The 27,019-nt window shown below is 41.1% G+C and overlaps 1 protein-coding gene across 1 annotated transcript; it reads left to right on the top strand.

The window, feature by feature from the left end:
* The first annotated feature begins 372 nt into the window (after positions 1-372).
* LOC308286673 (dual specificity calcium/calmodulin-dependent 3',5'-cyclic nucleotide phosphodiesterase 1B-like) lies at positions 373-26,044 on the top strand. Its single transcript, XM_080727767.1, has 14 exons — positions 373-449; positions 6,663-6,776; positions 8,565-8,747; positions 9,748-9,814; positions 11,023-11,139; positions 12,677-12,817; positions 12,990-13,090; positions 17,276-17,401; positions 19,587-19,688; positions 20,300-20,420; positions 23,069-23,150; positions 23,314-23,431; positions 24,179-24,315; positions 25,723-26,044. Exons 1-14 carry the CDS (start codon positions 397-399, stop codon positions 25,818-25,820), a joined length of 1,560 nt encoding a protein of 519 aa, XP_080583893.1. The 5' UTR covers positions 373-396; the 3' UTR covers positions 25,821-26,044.
* Positions 26,045-27,019: the final 975 nt, after the last annotated feature.

Here is a 27,019-nt window from a genome sequence, read left to right on the forward strand (position 1 = left end):
AGACAAAGACCCACAGAGGCGCACACACACACACACACACACACACACACACACACACACACACACACACACACACACACACACACACACACACACACACACACACACACACACACACACACACACACACACACACACACACACACACACACACACACTCTTTAGGCCTGCCTATTGCCTAACCAATCAGAGTGAAGTGGAGTGGGTCCCTCTAGAAGTGGGTGGGAGAGCTGTTGAAACAGAAGTCTGTCTCAGGATACAGTGTGAGTGGTTGTGAGAACTTTTCTGTTCACTGCTCCTCTGCACAAGTTTTTCTTTTTCAAGTTTCTCCTTCCTTAGTTTGTCCTGCTGTTGAACTGGGTCTCTACGAGGGCATTGCTGTAGCTTGGATTCTGGATGGCTGAGCTGGTGCGCGTCCGTAAGAAACGGCTACAGGTTCCCATCTCTAGGTAAGACAGCCAGTGTGCTGGAACTTACACGCTTACAACGATTTTGATGACATGCCCAAAATAGGGACGTGGTCGAATACACTGACCATATTGATATGAGCACCTGAGATTAAAATAATAACTAGAAAAGATGCAATTGGAAATTGCAAGTGTGGTTGCTGACGGTTGCTGACGTGACTATATTCTGCAGTAAGCTAAATGTTATGTGATGCTCCACCCATTAATTCCCTATTGATTCCCACTCCCATTGATTCCCTATTGATTCCCTATCCCTGTCAGACATATGTCTGTATGTCTGTCAATTTCCAATGGCAGTGGAAAAGTTACCCTAGTAGTAAATAAAGTTTCCAGGACTACAATGTGTTGGTTGCCCTGTTGGGTAACCACACTAATTAAAAAAAGGGAAAGCCAAGCCTGCTGCACTTCAGCCTTAATTTAACACAAGGGTCATGATGTTGCATTATTTGGACTTAAAGGGAGATTCTATCCCTTATTATCCTCTAATTGTCCACCTCAAACTCTGCAACTCAGTTAGAACAGAGGCACTACTGGAAACTGACGGTAATGCCTACTCTGTTGTACGTCAAAGTATAAATCAGACTTTACTTAACCGTTGCTTCACCTCTGGCTCTGCAGCGTGATGAACAGGCACTTGTTAGCTCCGGATTCCTGTGTGAACACTTGTCATTACTCACTCTCTTGCACTATCTATGTATGCCGTGGGAGAGAGGTGCTGTGGAGGGAACATGTGGTTTTGTTTTGGTTACTACGCTTATCAGTCAGGTTGCAGAATGACATGAGTTGCATGCTCTTGTGCTTAGTTTGGCAGAACCCTCACACATTAACCACTTAAACCCTAGATACTTCCTTCATCGGGACTGGGGACCTCCAGGGGTCTATACCCCCTCCCCGGCCAAATCTCTTTGCCGGAAATAGCTGATCTACAAGCTCACAAAGTGTTGCAATGCAGAGTGGCTATTTCACGCTAAACTGCTTTGTCACCCTTATGCATGTCATCAACTTCCTCTTCTCCCCTTTCAAATACTACGTAACATTCAGCTCATCAGTGGTGGAAAAAGTACTAATTTCAAGTAAAAGTGTCAATACTGCAGTATTGAAATACTGTTAGGCTGCCCTCACACCAAAATACCTATGAGAGTGGAATCCGCGTTCCGCCAATGCATTTCAATGAGAGTGAAGTGGTTTCATGCCAGCAGAGGATTTCTGCAAAAAACGCTCCCTTATCATTGAAATGTATTGGAGGAACGCGGATTCCACTCTCATAGGTATTTTGGTGTGAGGGCACCCTTACAAGTAAAAAGTCCGGAATTCAAAATGCACTTGAGTAAAAGTATGAAAGTATTGGCATCAAACTATATACTTAAAGTACTGTACCAAAAGTAAAATTACAACGCGTGACGCGTCGCAACGGCGGCGCGTTGTGGGCTTGTAGATCGGCTATTTTCAAATAAAATAGGGCTAAAGTGGATTCATGTAGAATGTTTTTTTATAATATAATCATTTATAACTGCAAAGTAACTAGTTTACAAATAATTGTAGTGGAGTAAAAGTACAATATATGGATCTGCAATGTAGTGGAGTAGAAGTAAAAGTACAGAAAATTGGAAAGTAATCCGAATACCTCAGAATTGTACTTAAGTACAGAGCTTAATAAGTAAATGTACTGTAGTCAGTGTGGGGTCTGGGGATCCCCAGCGGCCCTTGAGGGGCTTCCACGTCCCCGGCAATGTGTAAGAGAATGACTATTCATATCTTAATGTAGGGGTCTTCAATGTTTTCAGGCCAAGGACCCCTTAGTCGAGAGAGAGAGAGATGAAGTAGGGACCCCCACAACCTTATCATAGATTCCATATAGTTTCAGTGTTTGACAGCACAATCATCAGTGTATTTTGGATTCATGTCAATTTGTGTTTTCAGATGCAACCACTTGAACCGTCAATACTTAATGAACTTGACCTTTCACTCTGTACTTAGTCTGCTCTTTTTACCCTCTGCAACAAACCTCTTTGCTGCAAATAGCTGATCTACAAGCTCACAACGCCTCGCAGCGCCCCCTGATCTAACAAAATTATTTTCAAATGAGATTCCTCTGGCAAATACGTATCAATTTGGGGGTCCTTGACAGAACTGCTGTACTGTATACAAAGTGTGTAGTACAGTATACAGGTAGATGTCTCTATCAATGTTACCTATCCTGTGTCTGCCACTATTAATACACATTACAGTAAGTGCACCAGTAATTATATCCTTACTCCTAAACTGTGGTTACTGTAGCTGCGAAGCAAAGAGGACTGTGCTATCAGAGAGATTATTCAAGATTGAAAAAAAGAGCAGCGGCATTCTGATGCGTGCTATTTTTATGACTCAACAGCTTTTGAAGGCCTTTGCCAGCTTGATAAACACTTGAAACAAGCTGTGAGCCTCTCATCGCCAGGAGTTGTCTTCTTGTGATTTGAACAGCCACAGCAGTGGTCAATGGTCAGCGTGCATTATGGGCAGCGAACATGCGTTCCAAAGACTTGACGTAATGCAATTCAGAAATACTACTACTTTCAACAGGCACACAACTAAACAGTTACACAAACTTTTGGAATTCTTACAAGCTGATTTCGGTAATTGTTAGGTTAAAGGAGTAGTTCACCTCCAAAAATACTTTTTTTATTGATTACTCACGCCATGGAGACTTGAGTTCAATAATATGTTTTTGTTTTTTGTCGCATTCCAAGACAAACATTTTATTATAGTAAATTTACCCTGATGGTTTCCCCATCCAGTGCCATGCATTTGGGTCCCCATTCAGGGGCATGCATTCGGGTCCCCATCCGGAATCAATGGGGGTAAATTTACTAGATGGCATGAGTAATCAAAAAAAAGTCATTTTGGGGGTGAACTACTCCTTTAAGTTGCAAACTATTGTGGTATGCACTTGCTTCTTATTCATTACAGAGATTGCAAGGATATAAAAGAGGAGATGCCATGAATGAACTGCTCCTATGTTGGAGTCAAATAATATATTGCTGCTTATTCCACCAGTTCTATATCAGAAAATGATTAAAAGACTGGTATAGACTGATTTACATGTTTATGCACATTTATATTCATAGTTGTCATTACCTCACACAACATGAAAAGTCTGGGAGGTCCAAGTGCAGGGGGGCAAACAAGGACCCTTGTTTTGCTACCGTATTCCTAATCCCTGTAAATTACAACACATTTAGTCTTATTTTCACTCATTTATATTCTTAGTTGTATCTCTTTCTGTCCTGTGTTTCATACAGCGATACTGGCCATGACAACTTAATTTCCCTCATGGGATCGATAAAGGTCTATCTACATCAGAACACTTTCACATTCTTCACCAAAGCCCACTGAAACCAAATTAGGTTACATAAGCCCCTGAGCATGCAAGTTTTCCTCTCATGAAATATTTGGCACTAACAATGCCCTTTTGCCATTGGCTTTCTTTGGACAGTTTGGCATTTAAATCACTTCCAAATGAACTGTGTTCCCGTTAGTGGGGCGTTTTCAACCTGTTGTCAAAGCTTTCTTGGACCATGTTTCCTCAGCAGCTGGTATCCAACTCACTCGGCTCACTCATAAACATTGAAGTACTTTCATGTATTTAATCAAGTAAAGCTTTGAGAAAGCTGTCGCACACAGACCCAGTTTTGTTCACAGTGACTTTTTTCCATAACCCTTAGTGCTGTACAAGTTATGATTTCATCAGATGATCTTCACACTCATCATTATAATCAAGTGTATTTGGCACCCAGGAAAAGCGATGATTAATGAAAATGATTGCTGACCCCATTTGTGCTCTTGTGTTCTATGAAGGTCAATGGTACTTGTTTACATATGTTCTGGGAATGCTCTCCAGTGGCCAGACTCTGGGAGATGGCGGCTTCTAACCTCTCTGAGATGTTTGAGATTAAAGTGCCTCACTCCCAAGTTGATCTTTCCAACCTGGGCTTGACACTGTTCAAAAACCGAGCATTGCAGTTTTAGTCTGGCTTACAGAAGCAGCCAAATGGGTAGCACTTTACAATAATGACCTGTTATAAATCATTTATAAACATTTATAAGCAGTTTGTAGATGAGTAATAAACATGAACAAACTATGAACAACTGTTTACCAAAACATTTATAACTGTTTTAAACATCATTTACATGTTATTAGTAAGGTATTAGTAAGTAGTAAACTGATCATGAATAAACCATTTATATACATTTGTAAATGATTAATAAATCATTTGTAACTAAAATTATGCATCATTTATATGCCATTAGTAACTAATCATTTACAAGCTATCTATATACCTTGTAAAACATTCCTAATATATCTATAAATCATTAGTAGATGTTATCAAGAGCCCTAATGTAAAGTGAAGACTAGGTCGCAAGTTACTATGAAAACCTCCACCGGCTGTCTGTCAGTCCCTCCGTTAGTATGTCCGTCACGTCACGTCACGTCACGTCACGTCACGTCACACTTTTGGCCTTACTTCTATCTCCGGAACCGTTGCCCCTATCCATGCCAAACTTTGCTGTCTGTTAATGTGGCCTCCTTGTTTGTTCATGGTTAACATATGCTTTGTAAAACATTCCTTAAATATCTATAAATCATCAGTAGATGTTATCAAGAGCCCTAATGTAAAGTGAAGACTATTCATTAGTTACGAATGTCTGTTAAATATGAACAAACATGGAGGCCACATTAACAGACAGTTGACTGCCAAACCACAACCTCCACCCCTCATTTATGGCCCTCTTCTATCGCCACCATGAGGCCGATTCTTGCAACACAAATTTTTGGACACTGATCCTATACATTTTGCCCTAAAATCACACAAAGCGGAACACAGTATGTCTAGAGTCATGTCATCAACATGGATCTGTCCCATTTAGCATCACCATCAGGCTGATTTTTTCAAACCCATTTTTTGACACTGCTCCTATAGATTTGGGCCTAAAATCACGCAAAGCCAAAGTCATGTCATCAACATGGATCTGTCCCATTTCCCATATTCCCTCCTGATTGGCTACGACTGCCTTCTAAAGTTTGTGTATGCGATGTGACGGTCGCTTATCTCCCTATTAGGGAGTCTTACTGGTAAATAATGAATAGTCTTCACTTTACATTAGGGCTCTTGATAACATCTACTGATGATTTATAGATATTTAAGGAATGTTTTACAAAGCATATGTTAACCATGAACAAACTCGGAGGCCACATTAACAGACAGCCAAGGAGTGTGTGTGCAAAGTTTGGCATGGATAGGGGCAACGGTGCCGGAGATTAGAGTAGGACCAAAAGTGTGACGTGACGGACAGACTGACAGAGGGACTGACAGACAGCCGGTGGAGGTTTTCATAGTAACTTGCGACCTAGTCTTCACTTTACATTAGGGCTCTTGATAACATCTACAAATGATTTATAGATATATTAGGAATGTTTTACAAGGTATATAGATAGCTTGTAAATTATTAGTTACTTATCTACAAATAGCATATAAATAACGCATAATTTGTAGTTACAAATGATTTATTAATCATTTATGAATGTGTATAAATGGCTTATTCATGATTAGTTTACTACTTACTAATACCTTACTAATAACATGTAAATGATGTTTAAAACAGTTATAAATGTTTAGGTAAACATTTGTTCATAGTTTGTTCATGTTTATTACTCATCTACAAACTGCTTATAAATGTTTATAAATGATTTATAACAGGTCATTATTGTAAAGTGCTACCGCAAAAGGTAATAGCAATGTGCTGCAAGCTCAACACAGCACATTTATCTTGTAGATTGTAAATCTTTGGTGAAGATATTTAGAGCCCTTGGGAATCTGGTTAACTAAGTATAGGGTTTAAGTGGTTGAGTGGGGTTTTTTGCGACTGTTGTCTTTATCTCTTGTTTCATTTTCTGTTACCATAATTTAGTCTAACGATTGTGTGCATTGCTATTCATTTTGAGATTGACTTTGTTTTTACATTGCTAAATTTATGTCATGAAATAAATGTCAATAAAGAAAGAAATATTGAAAATGATTTTTACGCACAAAAACACTTGAGTTATCTATAACCCTTTTCGCAAAGGTAGTGCTATTAATTGCTTTTTGAGAAGATTGCCCAACATTGTAATGCATTCAAATTGATATTATTTTAGATCATGAATGTGTGTTTCAGGCTGAGGAGTATGGTAAAGCAACTGGAAGAGAAAGATGTCGACTTTGAGGAGATCAAAAATAATTTGGATTTCACGGCATCATTACTTGAGGCAGTATACCTTGACGGAACAAGGTAAGAGTATATGAACACTGAACAGGTTCTGAACAAGGTCTGGTATATTATAGACCAGTGCTAGTGTGTATTTCAATTACATGTTTGCTATAATGTTTACTATTTTACAGCAAACATCTCTGCCTTGGGAAATGTTACTATAGTCACCATTTGATCATGTGTCATATTTTTCATGGTGATTGATTTGTCATCGTATAGCCAGGAAACATTCCTTTTTTAACAAATGCTGTCCTTTCAATGTTAGAAGAAAAGGGTCCGTCCTTGTGCACACCTACAAAGGGACAGGTGGGTCGGAGTAATGAACCTGAAAAGTAGAAGAATGGGGGAGTCCCGCACACTGTCTTCACTTACAACACGTTTATTGCCTTGGTACAACGTTTCGGTCACTCGGACCTTCATCAAGCCTGATAGAGTTCCGAGTGACCTAAACATTGTACCAATAAAAGTGTCCTTCTACTTTTTATGTCCAGTCAACATAAAAAACTAGAATTAAAATGTTTTACAACCAGTATGAGCAAAGTAAACTCAACTATCTCATAAATGTCATAATTTCCTTCTCGACAACCAAAGGTCACACACTCATATCTGATTATTTAACGAAGAATAACACTGCCTAAAATACTGTATAACAGTTTAGTGAACACACTGTACATTATGCCACATGCATACAAAAATAAAGGACCAACAGTGCAAAGAGATTACCTAGTGTAAAGTTACTGAAGGCATACAATATTAAGGTGTGAATTATAAATATCATATTCCAAGGTTACAGTACCTGTATATTTCCAGACAGTTTTCCTCAGTTTTGAGCACTTCAACACATCAATCCTTGTCTTAGTGTCTTTTGCTTCTGCCTACAGTATTTGTGTCCGTCTTCATTCCCTCCATCAGAGTTACCATAGTATAGCCTTCTGCCCGACTGGGACATGATGCCAATCCATTCTGAATGTATTGCACACCAATCACTGTGCCACACTCAAAGCCAGTTGCCTTTCCTATGGGTTGTTCTGGATTGAAGAGGGTTTACTTTTTTTTTTTACTAATTATGATACATTCATAATACAGTACTTGTACAAATTCTTTGTTTAGGCCTACTGTGTTTCTGCATGTTTATGAGTTGGCTTCTGTGCTCTGATGGTGACTTGTCACCTACTGTATATCACAGCTGCAACCATGTTTTCATTTTGATGAAATGCTGGCAAATGAGTGGTATACTCTCTATGTGATTTCCCCTTTCATCTTTGATTTGATCTCTGTACTTGTATGGCGGTACTTATTATGTATCTGATGCTGGCAAAATGATGAGAAGCTTCATGGTATTTTTCCTGGCTTTGATATAGTGGCTGTACCCGACTTCCTTTAGCTGGCAATATACAGTGGTGTAAAGTAACTAAGTACATTTGCTCTAGTACTGTACAGTTTTGAGGTATTTGTACTTTACTTGAGTATTTCCAATTTCCAATACTTTTACTTCTACTCCACTATCTCAGACCCAAATATTATACTTTTACTCCACTACATTTATTTGAAAACTTTAGTTACTAGTTACTTTGTAGATTTACATTATTATTACAAGTACTTTTACTTGTTATTACAAGTACTTTTACTTGTTGATACCAGTACTTTTGTACTTTTACTCAAGTACATTTAGAATTCAGGACTTCTACTTGTAACAGAGTATTTCTTCTGTGTGTGTGTGTGTGTGTGTGTGTGTGTGTGTGTGTGTGTGTGTGTGTGTGTGTGTGTGTGTGTGTGTGTGTGTGCACGTGTGCATTTGCGTGTGCACAGACAGTCCCTGGACTCTGAGGATGACCTCCAGCAGCTCCACAAGGACGGCGTCCCCCCAGAAGTCACCGACTGGCTGGCTTCCACCTTCACTCAGAGGGCCCGTCGGCCCGCGCGCCGCCCTGACGAGAAGCCCAAGTTCCGCAGCATCGTGCATGCGGTGCAGGCTGGGATATTTGTGGAAAGGTCGCACTTTCCATTTCTCTTTCATTCTATTTTTGGCTCTTTGCTCATTCAGATTGGGGTAAAGGGGATGATAAAAAAAAGCTATTAGGCCAGTAGTTAGTGTTTATAAGTCTATCACAATGCAGTAAAGGTCCTCCTTTTTTATTTTTAAAGTAAAGGTCCTCCTTGCACATTGCTGCGTTTCTTCGGACGAATATCGGAGCGAATTACGGAGCAAAAAGATCAAGCTCACGTTATGTCAATCACGTTTTCACACTGCCACCCGTTATTTCTTCTGTATTCTTTTTTTCTCAGACCAGGGTCAATTTCTTTATGTTTTTTTTTTTGCAGCTGTCGCCACTGGGTCCCTGCTTTCTCTCTCTCTCAGCGAGGGGTCCTTGACCTTTTTTTCCGGATTTCGAAAACACACCAATGTGCAACCACCTTTATTGTAGGCCAGTGATTCTCAACCTTTTTTTTAATTTCAAGGACCCCCACAGTTTGATATGCATTAGGTCACAGACCCCCAAACGATTTCTATCTCTGGGACCCCAATCTACACTGTAAAACTGTCAGAGTTAAAGGCAAGGGTCTATTTGAGAACCACAGCTATAGCCTGCAAACATCATCCGGCATATTATTACTGGATATATTTATGCTCTAGCTATCACAGAGCATAAATAGCAGAATATCCACGCTATATATAAATTAGTATCAAATATAATTACACCACTGTAAAGATTGACTGATTTCCACTTCTATACTGTAACTGGATCATCCATTTGCGTAGGTCTCTCTCAAAGCCACAGAGCTGACTGCCAGTGAAAACTGAGCACCACCATCATGTAAAACCTTAGCCTCCTTTCTCCTCTGTAAAATATCCTGCCCAGGGGGAGGGGGGGGGGGGACAGGTCCGTCCACGGGAGGATTTATATAAACAGCTCCTGAGGCTAGCTCACTGCACAGTGTCACCATATGAACTGGAGCTGAACTCAATATAAACATCTCATCATTATTCCAGGATGTTCAAGAGGGCCTACACTGCAGCCGTGCCAGACCAACCTGAGGTTGTCGTAAACTGCCTCAGGGTAAGTGATCATCAATATCAATCTAGCCTTACTCTTCGCGTGTTCCGCTATAAATTGGATGCCACAAAAGGAATTGTAAATACTGTATAGTCCAGGTACATTTTAACGTTTCGTATCCATAGTAACCAGTGGTGGACAAAGTACTCAAACCTAGTATTCCCGGTCAACTACAAGTGAAAGTTGCTCTGTCAAATACTTGAGTTAAAGAACTGGTGTACTTGCTTTTCAAAATACTTATGTATTAATAGTATAAAAAATAAATAAAGTACATTTAAAGTTGTACTATGTAACTTTTTTTATAAAACAAATCTTAAAATTCTCCTAACTATTAAAACACAAACGTTTTAGAAGATCCGCACCGTGAATTTCAGCCTGTAAAGCCTTCTCTATATGTAAACTGAGATCCTTGCCGTGGACCGGATCTCGCGCCAAAATTGCGTCATCACACTACCGGCCAATCACAGCGAGGGTTATACAACTGCCGGCCAATCACATCGCATCTTGAAGTGGGGTCGCCATTTTGTTGTCGCCGGTTTGTACCATCCAGTCTCTAGGTAATTTCGCCTACCAGGCAGGGTGAAGGAGTGTATCTCTGGAATTACTGAACGCACAGGAACAAGGGACCCCTCCAAAGATAGATCTCAGCGAGGTGGAGGCAGACGCGGGGGTCTGAAGGTACGAAAAACGGCCGAAAGACGCGGACGCGACCGCGGTTCGCTATAGGGCTAATGACCACTAGGTGAGCAACTTACACAGTATGGCTTTAAGACAAATTCTAAATTCCAACAAAAGTGAAAAAAATAGTAAATCAATAAGCCCACAATGCGTTGCATGCTGATGACCTATGAGCTTGTAGATCTGCAATTTTCGCTATCTTACAATACTGTAAATGCGTGAAATCTCTGTACGTCTGTAGATCATGTATTTTGAGAACCATTTGACTGAACGACGTCGCAGACAACCAAGGCAAGACGGCGTCTGTCGGATAGGCGGTTGCCCAGAACCGCCGATCCGTCTGATACACACGATATACAATTGTTCTTCCTTAACATACTGTATACTGGAGTCAAAAGTACAATATTTGTCTTTGAAATATAGGCTAGTGGAGTGAAAGTTATAAGCATCCAAAAAATCAAACACTCAAGTAAATGTACTCTTCGTTACTGTCCACTACTGATAAAGTAGTAACACAACTTCTCTCTCTCCAGGATGTTGACCGTTGGAACTTTGATGTGTTTGCTCTGAACTCCGCCAGCTCTGACCACTCGCTGCAAGCGCTGTTCTTCGAGCTGATCATCAGATATGGGCTGAACAGCCGCTTCAAGGTAAAACAACTTTACCTTTAGACTGGTTTTCACACTACTATAGGCCTATATACAATAAAAACATTACACCCAAGGTGAAGTGAGCGGTGGTCGTGCTTGCATAATGTCTTCAGACTAGGATTTGAGTCTAGGATGTATAGAGGCTATGCTACACACACGTTTTGCCATGGCAAAACGCTGAGGAAAAAGGCTACAGACACACGGAGGAACATGTGAGTGAATCCACATTATCAGTCTGGTTAATGCCAGGCTTTGTTGCTGCACTAACGGCTACATCAGGTTGGTCAAGGGCGCCTGTCAGAAGGGTGTTGAGCTGTGAGGAATAGGATGTTCTTGGATGTCCTCCTGCTGAGGCTCCTCACTGGCAGGTGATTCCATGTGTATCGGAAGAGGCATGTGGTTTCAATACCATCACTAGAACCAACCACTCGCAAGACCAACCAGTAGGGTTCAGCACAGCAGCAGTGGTGGAAATTGAAAAAGTACAAAAAACTAAACAAACAAACAAAAAAAGGATCTACAAGCAGATCTACAAGCTCACGGATTGCTCACAGATCTACAAGCTCGCAATATGTCGCATCGTGACGCATTGTGAGCTTGTAGATCTGCCATTCTCAAATGGCCGAAATGTATATTTGGCTGAAGTGGTTAATGTATGTTTTGTAATAACTAGCCCTTACCCGTTCAAAGATATGAGCTCCGAAATGATGTGCAGTGTGTGGGTTATGGGATGTGCACTGTGCACACAGTATATGAGGGATGGAAAGTAACTTTAACTGGTGCTTGCATGCTAATATGTAGGAGCATCAATGTAAGAAATACCCGTTCCATTTAACGGCTACAGAGATACTGTGTACCGATCTGCATGATTTTTGGACAACATCTGTAACAGGGCCAGAACCCCCCCCCCCCCCCCCCCCCCCGCCCGCCTGCACACACACACACTCCCCCCCCCCCCCCCCCCCCCCCCGTGTGTGTGTGTGTGTGTGTGTGGGGGGGTTTGTTAACATGTGTGGTCACAAAAGGTACTGTAGGCTAAATAGATATAGATACACCATAAAAATGCGAATATACAGCATACGATTTGTGAAAGTGACAAACGGGCTTCACAGTTATGTCAGGTGTGTTCATATGCTGATAGTGATGCGATTTCAGATCAATTGCTCCAGCCACCGAGGAGAAACGCCGGGACAGACAGACACTCACTCACTCACTCACTCAGTCAGACATTCGCAAAATTATAGTATAGATGATCCAAATCCACAAAGTAACTAGTAACTAACGTTTTCAAATAATTATAGTGGAGTAAAAGTACAATACTTGCCTCTGAGATGTAGTGGAGTAGAAGTAAAAGTACTGAAAATTGGAAATACTCCAGTCAAGTAAAAAGTACCTCAAAATTGTAGTTGCACAGCAGTGACAATATTATACAACTGTGTGGGGAAACAACTACTGTACATTGGGAGGAAAGGGGGGAAACTGTCAAAAGAAATAAAATACAAAATTAACATTCAGGATTTTACTATATATTCTGTAGATCCCCATTTCCTGTCTAACAGAGTTCCTATCTGCGTTGGAGAGAGGCTACTGTAAACACAACAATTCTTACCACAGTCACGTCCATGCTGCTGATGTCACTCAGACCTTACACTGCCTGCTCCTACGCACCGGACTAGTGGTACAGTACAGAGCGTGGACTACATCACTCATATTTCTTTTTATCTATTGCAGTGAGGACTTGCTGTCACTGCAACAGATAGTAAACTGATCATTTAAACTACATATTATATTATAACCATAATTGAAAACGGGAAGTCCTTGTATTTGATACATGTTTTGTGTCTATATAGCACTGGCTAACAGAGCTGGAGGTGATGGCGTCCCTGTTTGCTGCAGCCATCCATGACTATGAGCACACAGGAACTACAAATAACTTCCACATTCACACAAAGTAAGGACTGTTTCTTTCTTTGTTAAAGATCTTCAATATGCTCCATCCACTTACTGTATACTGTATATACAGTACTAGCTATGTCACATCCTGGGTAAATGATGTCAGAGAGTTTAGTAGAGGTGATCTTTGTTTATACAAAGATCGTTAGTGATCATCAGTGGACCAACTATAGGTGCTTCTTTAAGAAACGGCAGAGAGATATGGACCAAATCAAATACCCCGATATTGATAATTGTGATATCGTGTTATGATATTATTATTATTTTCTTAAGTGATTAAAACCAGACAATATCTAGCCTCATATCATGGTATCAATATAAATATTGACTAGAAAAAAAGCCCCCTGTGGGGGCTTAAGGGGAACACACGCTGGACGCGGAGGCGGCGCGGAACGCCTCGTCTGCCCTGCCGATACGCCACTGTTCTATTTGACCAGCGTTGCCGCGCGTTGAACATGTTCTCCCATGCTTCTCCCCACCGGGGGAAATGGATGTGCTGTGTGGCAGCGCGCCGCATCCAGTTGGGGTCCGCGCAGCACTTCACGTGCGTCGATACCGCGATGCGACGCTGCGCAGCTGCCCGCGTTCAGTGTGTGCTCCCCTTTATGTCCCTAGTGCCCAGTTGTCTAGGTGGCCACCTCTCCAAGTGCCCACATATCCCTATTGGCCAGTTAAAGGGAATGGCCTACAGCAAAACACGGCCCTGACTGCGTGGGGCCCCAGACAGCCACCTAGGGCCGGCCCTGCGCCACCTGCCCAGCCACAGGAAAAGTAGATGATCAGCGAGGCATTTTTGTATTATGTTTTTTACACAATTGAACAACGGACAGTCGGACGCAGAGTTAGCAGAAATGCGGACAGACTGGCTGGTACGTATTCTGATTAAGGTAGTGAGATAATATCCAAGATTTATCATTAACAAAAAGGCACACATGGACACTAATGGTAAAATATATATATATAGTTACTGTAATTTTCTACGCCACCTAAATAATAACACAACCTCCTCCAGTCCCTTAAGCCAGTGGTTCTGAACCTGTGGGTCGAGACCCCCAAAGGGGTCCCCAAATTATTTTGGTGGGTCCCCAGATGATTAGCTAAATGTTAACTCACTCTTAACACTGTTTTCTCACTCAACAGTAAACAGACCAACCTACAGTATACTATACAGGGTATCTGCACATTTCTTAAGTGACAATTTAAAACTTTAAAGACCTTTTTAGTACCTCTGGTCAAACATTGGTCAAATTGTCAAATATTAGAGGCAGAAATTGTGAAAATAGCAGATCGCGAGGCGTTATGAGCATGTAGATCGGCTATTTGCACAATGGAATAGATCAAGTCAAATTAAATGTAATGCCAACTCCTACAATTCCACGTGCTCGGATTATTTTGGGGGTCGCGACCTGAAAAGGTTGAGAACCACTGCCTTAAGCGGCCGTGGCCCCACCTCCCCACCCGGTCTGGGCTGTCTGAAAGTGAGTTAGTCTTTTTTAGCACCAATATAATAGGAGTCAGGACAAATCAAATGGCGAAAGTAGGCACGTTCTGAGACATGTCGACCCGTTGATTGTTGTTAATATTTGGGGTTTTTGATGTTGGAAATTACATAAATGCCTCGCTGGTATGTTTTTTGTGTATTCGTTAGAGCAGCGTCCCTCCGTCAACACAATGTTACATGCGTAGGCTATTTAGTTACACCATAGCATTTGCACGATCGCGAATGTGTCACTGTGCGTTCGGCGTGCGTGCTCTATTAACGCATTATTATGATGCACGATCCAGTGGTTATGGAGTGAGGCAATGTTTTTTGTGAACATGGATCGGAGAGACAGAGAAAGAGACAGGTTTTCACTGCAGCGCACGCACGCACGCACGCACACACACACACACACACACACACACACACAGGACGGAGGACGGTGTGTCTTTCTCTGTCTGTATCCGATCCGAGGCATTAAAACGGTCCGGTCACGCCCCCCGCCGCCGCCGAAAACCGAAAGAGAAAAAGTGTTTCTCAAAGCTGTTTATGTGTTTGCAGCGTGTGTATCTTGTGCAATAACAATACTATCCGTGTTGTGTCCAAAAATGCCATACGATTGTCTGCCTGCTACTGCTGCTACTGTGTCTTAGATATGGGACGTTCGCGAACGAATCAAGTCTTGTGAACGGCTCTTTGAAATGAACGATGGGATCCGGTTCGTAGTAGGGAGCCGTTCATTTTGTAAATGAACAGTGGTGGGAAAAGTACTCAAATTCTTTACTTAAGTAAAAAAAAATATCAATACTGCAATCCATGTGGAAATACTCTGCCACAAGTAGAAACTTGGAATGTTAAGTAAAAGTACAAAAGTATTGGTATCAAAATGTACTTTAAGAATGTCCTGTTTCACAGGTTTTCCAATGAATAAAATGTAAAAAAAAGAAAAAAAAATCATTTGTGAGCTTGTAGAAAAAAAAATCATTTGTGAGCTTGTAGATCAAATAGCAGGTATGTAGGGTACATATATATGTCAGAAATACATTTATATAGGGTTGAAGTTATTTGTAATCATAATCAAAATCTACATAGTATGAGCCAGTCTTTTGAACGGCTCTTTGAAAGGAACGGATCCCAGAGATCCGGCTCACTTCAGAGAGCCATAAATCCCATCTCTACTGCGTGCACTGCAGTCGCACATGCGCAGTAGGGTGGGAGGGGGGTCCTAGCGAGAGGTGGCTAAAATATATGCCTGTATAAAAAATTACGTTTTATATTAATTGTATGACATTTAAGTACAATCATGGCGGCAAACATAGCTTAGTTGCTTGCCAGAGTATTGAGCAGTGTACATGCCAAGCGGGGAACCGTTACGTTCACTGGTTTGCTGGGAATAGCCCTTCATGGGCTCCATGGCCTGTCTCTCCTATTATATTAGTAAGATATATCGCCCAGACCTTAAGTTAACATTCTTTTCAATAACTTTCTTCCCTTACTGTACTGTGTGTAAAGCTATTTTTAACTCATCTTGGCCACTAGGGCTGTTTTGTGTGTGGTTTGGTTATAATAATCGCTAATTGGAAAGCTTTTCATTATGTACTTTGCTCCCCATTAGAATTTAAGAATCCTAATGAAGCAGATTATGCAAATGAGAGTAGACTGGAAGCTTGATAGTAAAATTAGGTCATTATCAAGCCTCCACTGAGTAATTAACACTCAAAAGTCCTCAGCGTTAATCATCTGCTACTATTCATTAATGCTCAATTCATTTATAAAAGACCTACAGTAATAGGTTGGAATACTCCCTGCAGCCTTTCCACCATACCACCCTCTTTCACTCCCATTACTAGATGCATTCTCCTTAAGCCCACCCTCTCCATACACTTTACTTTTAGCATTTTTGAGCGGTGGTCACACCACTCCTATACAGAGCTGTGTGTGTATGCGTGTATGTAGCCTGCAATACTTCTAATGACCACACACACACACGTTAAGGGAGAGGCGCTGTTGTTAAGGCCAGGCACACACGCACACACACACACACACACACACACACACACACACACACACACACACACACACACACACACACACACACACACACACACACACACACACACACACACACACACACACACACACACAGCTCAGTTCACACATGTGTGATTTTTACATTCTGTACACCCTTCTCATTATCTCTTTCCGCCTCCCCCACCAACCTTTACCTTTAGCCTGGGATCCAGCCTGCTTGCTACGTTCAGCGTTTTAGTTTTTCTCACTCCTTATTACAGTCTGGAAAGCCTCCAATATCTCTGTACCAAAACAAGTGAAAACAACTTGTGGCTTCTGATTGGTCTGTGGTGGGACCGGTGTTGTCCAATGTAAAACTTAAGACACTTCCTGACTTGCCAACGTAATGGAAATACGAGTCAAATGGACCCTGGCCAGACTGAGAAGTGAGAAAAAGAAGAACGTAGCGAAATCAGGTTGGATCCTTATTTTCCCTGACCAATCGATACCAATTGATAGATAGATAATCACAGGCATTCATTGTTCCCTGTGATTGGATACCAAGGGCCACATACTGTATAGCTACTGAAGGCAATGCCAAATAGATGAACATTTCCATTTTGATGACACTGGAAAAAAGACGTATAGACATGACGTACAGCCAGACTGTGAATATGTCACGCTCTCTCTTAGGTCAGAGTTTGCGATGATCTACAATGACCGCTCGGTACAAGAGAGCCATCATTTGAGTGCAGCATTCCGCCTGCTGCAAGATGACCGCCTGAACATTTTCATCAACCTGACTCGAGAGGAATGGATGTAAGATGAAAAGCTCTTGTGATCTAGTTTCACTTCTTCAATACTGTCAGTTTATAAAATCAAATCACCACAAATACTACTAATTACTCAACAAAAACATACCTGTATATCATGAATGGAACATTCAATGGACCCCATTTGGAATTGCATGTTATGGGGACTCTATAGAGGAAACCTCCAAAAGCACTGTCACTTCTGGCCCTAGGAGGCACCACAAATGTGAAACGTTGCTTTGTATGGCATACAACCCATACACAGATATAACCCACTACTTACAGATACAACCCATGACTTACAAAGAAGGCTAGGCAACCAAGGCTGACAAAGCTATGCGTCCTTTTCTAGTTTCCGCATTTGACCCAGCAGTGAAAAGTCAATGATGACAACTAAACAATGTTTACTGACTGTGTTCATGGTATTATATCTCATATTGCACACCATGCACTACTGTCACTTCCATTGGCAGAAAAATTAATAAATAAATAAATATATATATATATATATATATATATATATTCATCCCTCAAAAATATATAAATAAATCATAAGAATGATGAGCTCAACATAACTGTGGAGTTGCGTTTCTTCCCAAACCTAGTTGCTAGTACTCATGGCTGCCAATTCCCACCTGGTGCCTTGTGGGAGTCCCTGCTGCTCCAGATCATACTGAATAACTGCTAACTTGCATAACATCTTCAGACTAGGACTTAAGTCTAAGATATACAGGACACTATGTTCAGATCCTCCAAAGAGGAGGATATGATCACCCACCTTGCAACAACACATCCTATACATCCTATACGTCCTACACGGGCATTTCCCCTTTGGTGCAATATTCCTCCAGGTGAAGGTCTCTGGATTGAATTTCCACAGATCATTGAAGGTCAGAAGTAAGGTGTTGCCACCAAATATGTACAGCTCTCCGTTGTAAGCAAATGCTGAATGACCCTTTCGATCTTGTGGAACTATCTGTGAGGAAGGCGTGCTAAGCCAGCAGTTGGTCTCTGTGTCAAACACACTGATGCCGTTGTAGTGGTCCTCGTCCCGTCGGCCCCCAAATACAAACATCTTTGTCCCGATGAAGGTGGAAGAGTGCCATGATGAAACAGGTCCCTGAACTTCTCTGGATGTTAAAGACCAGACCATTGTAATGGTGTCCAACGTGTAGATGTCATTGTGTCTATTTGGCATGGTGAATCCTCCATAGATATACATGACCTTACCCAAGACACAGGCTGAGTGGAGGTACCTTGCCTCTGGAACAGTCCCGGAAACATTAGGCAAGAACCATCTGTGGGTGTCGACAGCAAATGCATAAAGCATGTTGCAGTGCTCTCCTCTGTACTTAAGTCCGCCCCAGATGTAGATGATATCTTCTATCAACACAGCTGTGTGACCCCAGCACATGGAGGGAACCTCAAGGGGACGTTCACCTCGTTCAGTTGTCACTGGGGGCAACTTCATCCAGCGTAAAGACACTGTGTTGAAGATATGCACCTCAATCGCAATGTCTAAGAAGGCCCTGTTCACGGAGCCCCCTCCAAAGCAGTACACCTTGTGTAGCACTTCTACAGCAGCATTATTCCCCTCCGGTCCTCCCTTCTTCAGATGCACAGTCCAACGCAACATGCCACAAACCAAGAAGAACCAACTCAACTCGAATCAACTCTGGCCATAAACAAATGGGAGTGCACTACAACTTATATCAGTAGAGTAGCACAAACGTCATTTGAAGTCTGGCCAATCCGTTAATCAGCTATTAAAACATATTTTGTATATAAATATAGGCCCATAATACGTTTTATACAGGCTTAAGCCTAAACAACCATATGAGACAAAGGACTAGTCAGCTTCTGACTAATAGCCTTTATTGGCCCTGTTCATTGATGGTTTCAGACAAGAAAGACAATAAGAAAATAACTCAATATGCCTGTTGCTTTAGACAAATGATTGTACATTTTGTGGTAAAATGTTTAAAGGACTGATTAGCAATCTATGTTACCATGGCAACAAGAAAGCCTATCAGGAAATCTTGAAAGGGTTTATAAGATCTTATGAGACACTGTGCTCCCCTGACCCCTGTGTGTGTGTGTGTGTGTGTGTGTGTGTGTGTGTGTGTGTGTGTGTGTGTGTGTGTGTGTGTGTGTGTGTGTGTGTGTGTGTGTGTGTGTGTGTGCGATGACAGGGAGTTGCGATCGCTGGTTATAGAGATGGTGCTTGCCACAGACATGTCTTCTCACCTCCTCCAAGTTAAAGCCATGAAGTCCTATCTACAACAACAAGAACGGTAATGTATACCAGGCCGACCTGTGAATTTGTGTTCTGATTTGGATGTTGAAAGTATACGAAAAGTATATTACTGTATGTGTTTAATACTGATTCAAATGGTCCATGGTGCGTTTATATAGTGCCTTTATTCAAAGCACTTTACAGTCCAGGTGTGAGTGAATTGGCAATGGGGTTGTAAAAAGACTTTACAGGGAGAGATCAGGAATATATAGTGTATATTCAAACATTCATACACGGACGATGAAAGAAACCACACAAGGCATCAACCTGCTCGTCAGGAGCAATTAGGGGGTTCAGTGTCTTGCTCAAGGACACTTCAGACACTAACTCTGGGGGAGCCCGGGATCAAACTGGGAACCTTCCATTTCCCAAGCAGTCGCTCTACCTCCTGAGCCACAAGCTGCAAAATAAAATGGCAACTAGTACAACGACCCAGACTACATCACCAAGTTGGAGATAGGTTAGCCTGGACAACACTGGAGTGTTGTCTTTCCAACCTTGAGGCAAAATGCACCATAACATACAATCCCTAAACCTGGCTGTGACAAGCCAAGTGCAACTGAGGTGTACATCAAAATGACTTGACAAATGTATGCTCTTCCTCGATAGAATTGACAAGCCCAAGGCTCTGTCCCTTTTGCTGCATACGGCTGACATCAGTCATCCATCCAAGCCCTGGGCGTTGCACTCTCGTTGGACCAAAGCTCTGATGGAAGAGTTCTTCAGACAGGTAGGACCACTGAGTGTGTTCTAAATCTTTTCTTGTCTATGTTTGGTCCAGTTATTTGTGTGGAGCTAATCTCACAAACACTGCCAGTAGACCAAAGAAGTACATGCACTATTTTTTTTTTTTTAAACAGAGGTCAATGGGGAGTCAATTGTCACGAAAGTGTCACAGATGACAGGCTGGCCACTAAAGTCCAAGATACACATTGGATTTGGAGCCACCACATAGTTTCAATGTGGAGATGAAGAGCCACATGATTGAATAGATTTTCAACCACTTTCAAACTGGTGTACCTATTTTGGTTATGTCATTATAGGCTGCTCTTTTAAAATAGCTACAGTATAATCAGCTATTTTAGCTATTCGTCACATTATACAGGGCTTAAGTGCTTAATTGACAGCAAGTCTGTAAAGTGGGAGCCTGAGTGATGGTGACATTATGCTTTAGTGCTTCTTTAGAGGCGAGTCATATTCATTGTGAGGGCGATAATGAAACCTTCAATGAAATACTTTCCATTTGATGAGATTGAAAGAAAACTGAATAGTTCCTGTGGTGCGGTGTGATGTACTGTACAGACACTGAAAGGAAATTAAAATAGCTCCTGTTGTGCAGTGGTGTAAACTAAAGTACATTTACTCAAGTACTTAACTGTACTTATAATTTGTACTTGTACTTTACTGGAGTATTTCCAATTCTCAGTAATTCTACTTATACTCCACTACATCTCAGTGGTAAATATTTGTATTTTTACTCCACTAAATCTATTTGAAAACTTTAGTTACTATAGTTACTTTGTAGATTTTAATTATTATTATTACAAAACATACACTAACAACTTCTGCCCTATTTCGGGCGACTGAAAATAGCCAATCTACAGGCTCAAAATGCATCGCGACACATTGTGAGCTTGTAGATCTGCTATTTTCAAAAGACTTTGTGACATTGATGAGGGGTCCCATCAAGGGAAATTCTTCAAGCACACTCACGAGCCAAGAAACAGCTAAACACCTTTATTTAGATAGGGCTGTTATATATAAAAAAAACAATAAAGGGCCACTAATAGCCGACCGGTTTCGACACACTGTCTTCTTCAGGGCGTGTCTATAAGGGAATGTCACCTTAGGTGCATGTCCTCTTATACATCCTTGTGACCAAGGGAACCAATAATGACAGGCACATATATATCTCATCAGGCTTTAGACATCTTATATTACATTTTAGAACTGCAGCCAGCGGTTTTTGTTTGTCAGTCAGACACGACCAAATGCAGCACTCCAATTGGCTATAACGTCCCCCAGTCCAGGGGATCTTAACGTCCGCCCAGCCCATGGATCTGTAACCCTACACCAGCCCATACAACAAGCCTGCAAGCAAGAGAGAGAGAGAGAGAGAGAGAGAGAGAGAGAGAGAGAGAGAGAGAGAGAGAGAGAGAGGCTTCCAGTCCCCGTGCGTCTAAACCGAAAGTGAAACTTTACAACGGCATGGAGAAAGGCAGCAGAGCAGTCCTCAATTATTCATTATTTTCCTCACCGACACCAACAAGGGAATAAGGGACGTGTTTCAGCCATAGGTTTCAGCCCATGGATCTGTACTGTTACTGGGCTAGCTAGCCGAGAGCCTGTATCTTACAAGAAGTTCGGCGGCCCTTCGGGCCACTCACCTCTAGAGTTCGGGCCACTCACCTCTAGAGTTCACAGCAAGATACTGTCTGTCTGTCTGTCTGTCTGTCTGTCTGTGTGTGTCTGTGTGTGTGTGTGTGTGTGTGTGTGTGTGTGTGTGTGTGTGTGTGTGTGTGTGTGTGTGTGTGTGTGTGTGTGTGTGTGTGTGTGTGTGTGTGTTGCTAAAATGAAAACATTGAAATAATGAAAATAAAACATTGGCAGGCCTATTATAGTAACAATAATAACAATTAGGCCAAAACTTTTTTTTATTCAAAAAACTTTTTTTTTTTTCAAAAAAAAATTTTTCTAACCCTAACCCTAACCCTAACCCTTTTTTTTTTAATTTAAAAAAAAAAAAAGCGGGCGTGGACTCTAGATGTGAGCGGCCCGAAGGGCCGCGAACCTCTAGTGTTTTACATTTGAAAGAAATTGAGAAGAATGGACATTATGCGTAATGAGTATCGAGTACATTTTGATGCCCATACTTTTGTTCTTTTACTTAAGTAAAGTAATTAGTACTTTTTACCACTGATGTGGTGTGAGGTACAGTACATAGAGTCTGATAAAAATACATAAAGAAATCTGACAAAGTAAGAGAGAGGCTGAGTTGGGTTCATTTGTCACTGAATGTGATTTATAGTATACGGTATTATACAATACTGCGACCAAAAGGATTCAAGTCCTGCCATAATTTGTCATGCTGTCATTCTCTTCTCTGATTCCTTCCCTTCCCTGTCCATTTCCATTGTTACTGTACATCTGTACAGTACAGTTATAGTACATCAAGGTGCCTCTATAATATACAAATGGAGAATGGTTGAGTAAAAACAACCTTTGAAAACCAATAACCATTATTTTATCCCCATTTTGGGAATAGGCAAATGTTTTTTCAAGTTCTCTTGTGAGCTTGTAGATGGGCTATTCATCGTATGACAAACTATGTAAGGCTTAATTTAAGGTGTCTTCTCTCTCTCTTTGTGTCTTTGTGAGGGCGATAGAGAGGCAGAACTGGGCCTTCCCTACTCTCCTCTGTGCGATCGCAATAGCACCCTCATAGCTGAATCACAGATAGGTATGTCTCCCCAAGTTACAATGCTTCATAAATTCCAGTCACACTGATTTGTTATGTAACAAAACACTGTATGCCTTTTTGTGACAAAATCTAAAGCAGAAAATCTAATTCTTATACCTTGCAAAAGTATTATTTTGATTCAATATGTTATTTTCTCTTTTAGGGTTCATTGATTTCATCGTGGATCCTACATTCTCTCTGTTAACAGACATGGCTGAGAAGATAGTTATACCTCTGGTAGAAGAGAACCCGGGTCCACCTGACCCCTGCAACAGACACAGGTTACCAGCAAGCCTCGTATTGCAGTGATCTTTAAAGCGTGTCTAAGATTTCAAAGGTTTTGCACACAATGTCCACATTTTTAAACAGTGGCTCTGTATGAGGCAAGCCATCTGGAAATCGAAGTGTGTGCGTTTTAGTTTTTCTTCACATTTCATGTTTTTTTAATATTTCAATTGTATTTTATAGTCGAAGTCAATTGTGGATGGGTCAGGCTGAAACTTTGCCTAAATATATACAGTATCATAGGTAGTCTCGTGTTGCCAGATAATTGGAGATCAATGTCTACATTGGGTCTGGTGACATCTAAATTCAATGTAATCATTTCTAGAACAGCCACACCTACTACTTTAAAACAACGTGTCCACCAAGTATTAGTAACTATGTTGAATATGAATGTCAAAAACATGTAGTGGAAATCATCTGGCAAGTGGCAACGCAAGACTATGTTATGAAGTAGTTATTGACATGGGAGCCACGCCATTGTTAGATGCAATCTTGTTAGAATGTGTTTTGAGTTATCAATTCCCTTCACAAGCTTATTGACCAATGTGAAAATAATGCTGAAAATAGGATAATAACTAGGATTGTTATTGTGAAATTAACTAGACCTTAACAGTATTAAAGCTGGTTTGAACAATTTATTCCAAGAGAAATTAAATTAACACCAGCAACCAAGACCAGAATGTATTTTTCTAAGTAAATATCTGACATTCTGGCAAATGTCTATAATGTCTATAATTCCCCAGTAATCTTTGGAAGGAGAGCTCCAGAGGCCTACAGTGGAGTCTGGCTCACATCACAGCTGAACTGGTCAGTTTCCGCTCCGCATGGACACGGCACACTGAAGACAACAAGTTAAAATGGAAGGAAAGTGGCTCCAATGGTATGATAAAGTACAGTATGTATATATATGTATTATGTATCTGTAAATCATACTCTGTTTCTGTGTGTGTGGATACTGTATTGTGTTATTTGTCTTTAAAAAAAATCACACCTAGTGTGAAGTGAGCAGTGCTATTTATGAGTTAATTTCATTAAGGGTCCCTTGAAGCCTGGGCGTACAACAATCTTTGAGCGATTTGTGCCAAGATGTAGGCCAGATGTGGGCCAGCCCAGATGTAGGCCACATTTCAGAGCCCGGACATTTAGTGGGCGTACAACAAACTTTGAGCACTTTGTGACGAGATGTAGGCCAGATGAGGGCCACGCTTCGCGTCCTGGACAAAGCCAGATGTTGGAGCTTTACTTTACATTCACTCATCGATGGTGGAGAAAACTATACATGGCAGATGGCACCAATCTGCTCATCTGGAGCAGTTAGGGTTTCAGTGTCTTGCTCAAGGACACTTCAGCACTAACCCAGGAGGAGCCAGGGATCTAGAGACCTGTAGTTTAACCACAACCACGTTCTTGTGTACCTAATCTGGGCATATCGTAGGCAAACATTCTGAGAAAAAAGGCGAACGTTTGGCGTAAATAGCAGAATAGAATAGGCTACAGTATCTGGTGTAGACTGCAGAGGGACAAAAGGATAAACCATGGGAGTCAACAACATCAAAGTATAGTGGTTAATGACAAAACAAATAATCAGTGTTTCCTGCAGCAAGGCGTAACAAAAGTACACATGTGTGAAGTACAGTCTGTGATGCTAAAGGTTAGATTACGTTATTAGTTCAGTTATATCCATGCCTCAGGCTTTTGCTGATTTCAAAATCAAAAAAGGCGAACGTTTGGCGTAAATAGCAGAATAGAATAGGCTACAGTATCTGGTGTAGACTGCAGAGGGACAAAAGGATAAACCATGGGAGTCAACAACATCAAAGTATAGTGGTTAATGACAAAACAAATAATCAGTGTTTCCTGCAGCAAGGCGTAACAAAAGTACACATGTGTGAAGTACAGTCTGTGATGCTAAAGGTTAGATTACGTTATTAGTTCAGTTATATCCATGCCTCAGGCTTTTGCTGATTTCAAAATATATCATTAGGCTTCAGATACTGTTGCTTGGAGACGTGTCCTATTTCTGTCTGCCTTTATGCGTTCCGGCTGATCTGAGTGAATAAGCGTGATATTATCTCTTTTTAGCAGAGAATGAGCAGCTTAATCTCAAAATTTTTGATTGAATTGGCAGCGGCTTAAGCCTCTTAGCCCTATGATTGATTGTTTCTCTTTTATTTGCCATCTGCATTCATCCTTCTAGCAATCACGCAGAGACAAACGGTCTGAGATAAGGTTTCTTTTGCCGCTTGACTCATACAATCCCTTTCCCCCAATGTTCTTTCTTCTCCAGGTTTCTCAGATCCCACCTACACAACAGAACCGACATCCAGACAAGAGAGGCTGTCAGTGGCACGTCCGCAAGCCCTAACTAATGATATGAAGCAGTAGACACTTTAGGACTGCTGGTTGTTTTCATTAAGCCTTTGTTGAATTCGATAGAGAATCTCCAGAGGTTAACTGAGGTTAACATGGATCCACTGTGTGTGTGCACTGCACAATAATTAATGATGCCTTCTGATGACATGGTTGTGGAGGGCGGTTAAATGTGTTGAGAGAGCAATGAAATGGTGTGTGTGTGTGTGTGTGTGTGTGTGTGTGTGTGTGTGTGTGTGTGTGTGTGCGTGCGTGCGTGCGTGCGTGCGTGCGTGCGTGCGTGTGTGCGTGAGCGTGCGTGCGCACATAATAAGGCAAACCGGGCGATTAAGTGACTTAATGCATGCAATTTGCGCCTCTTCCTCGTCTGCACTCAAGTGGAAAAATATCCCAACTGAGCAGAGTTTGCTTCACCACTGAAGCGACATGAAGAAATATCTTCTCCTACCGTGTGTCGTGTGAACGCACTTTCAGAGAGAAAAATAGAAGTATCCTACTGTAGGAGGACGGGTTGTTGAAAGTTTCAATCCTTTTCACAAGACAGAATGCTGCCATCATAGTTATGTCTTCATGTCTTATGTGATGTAGAATATATATATATATATATATACACTATGGTAATTTAAAATTCAATGTCTACATGCTGGCCATGTTGAAGTATTGTAGATGTCATGTAATTTAATTTACCACCTGATCAAACCTACTGTAAGTAACATTTTACCCATTGTACATCAGTCATTTAATCATACAGTATATGAAATGTTTAAATGAAAAACATTTTCAAATTGTACTCTATATGACAAAAAGTAGTATACAGTAAACCTGCACTAAGGCTGGCCTTATTACTGTAGGTAGGATGTGGCATTTTATAGATCAGTTTTAACATTTGTAACGTTTTAACAGCAGATTTATATTGCAAGACATACTGTAACAAGAAAAGTGCCTAGATCTGTTAATAAATTTCACCTTTATTCATAATCTGTTATTATTCATACCCTGAGTGAATTACATGTGAATTCTGTGTATCATTTGTCCAACATGTATGTGTTTATAGGTATTAGCTAAAATAGGCTTTGCGATGGATAACTTCCACTCAGACAGGCTAAATGATGTACTGTAGGCTGAATAGCTAACTACATAATGCTTTTTACGACTTATAAGATCAATCAAAATACAACAGGAAACAGGACCCAGTAAACACTAGCCGTCATTTA

The sequence above is a fragment of the Nannobrachium achirus genome (assembly GCF_963921795.1).
Source record: "Nannobrachium achirus genome assembly, chromosome: 6".
Taxonomy (NCBI): domain Eukaryota; kingdom Metazoa; phylum Chordata; class Actinopteri; order Myctophiformes; family Myctophidae; genus Nannobrachium; species Nannobrachium achirus.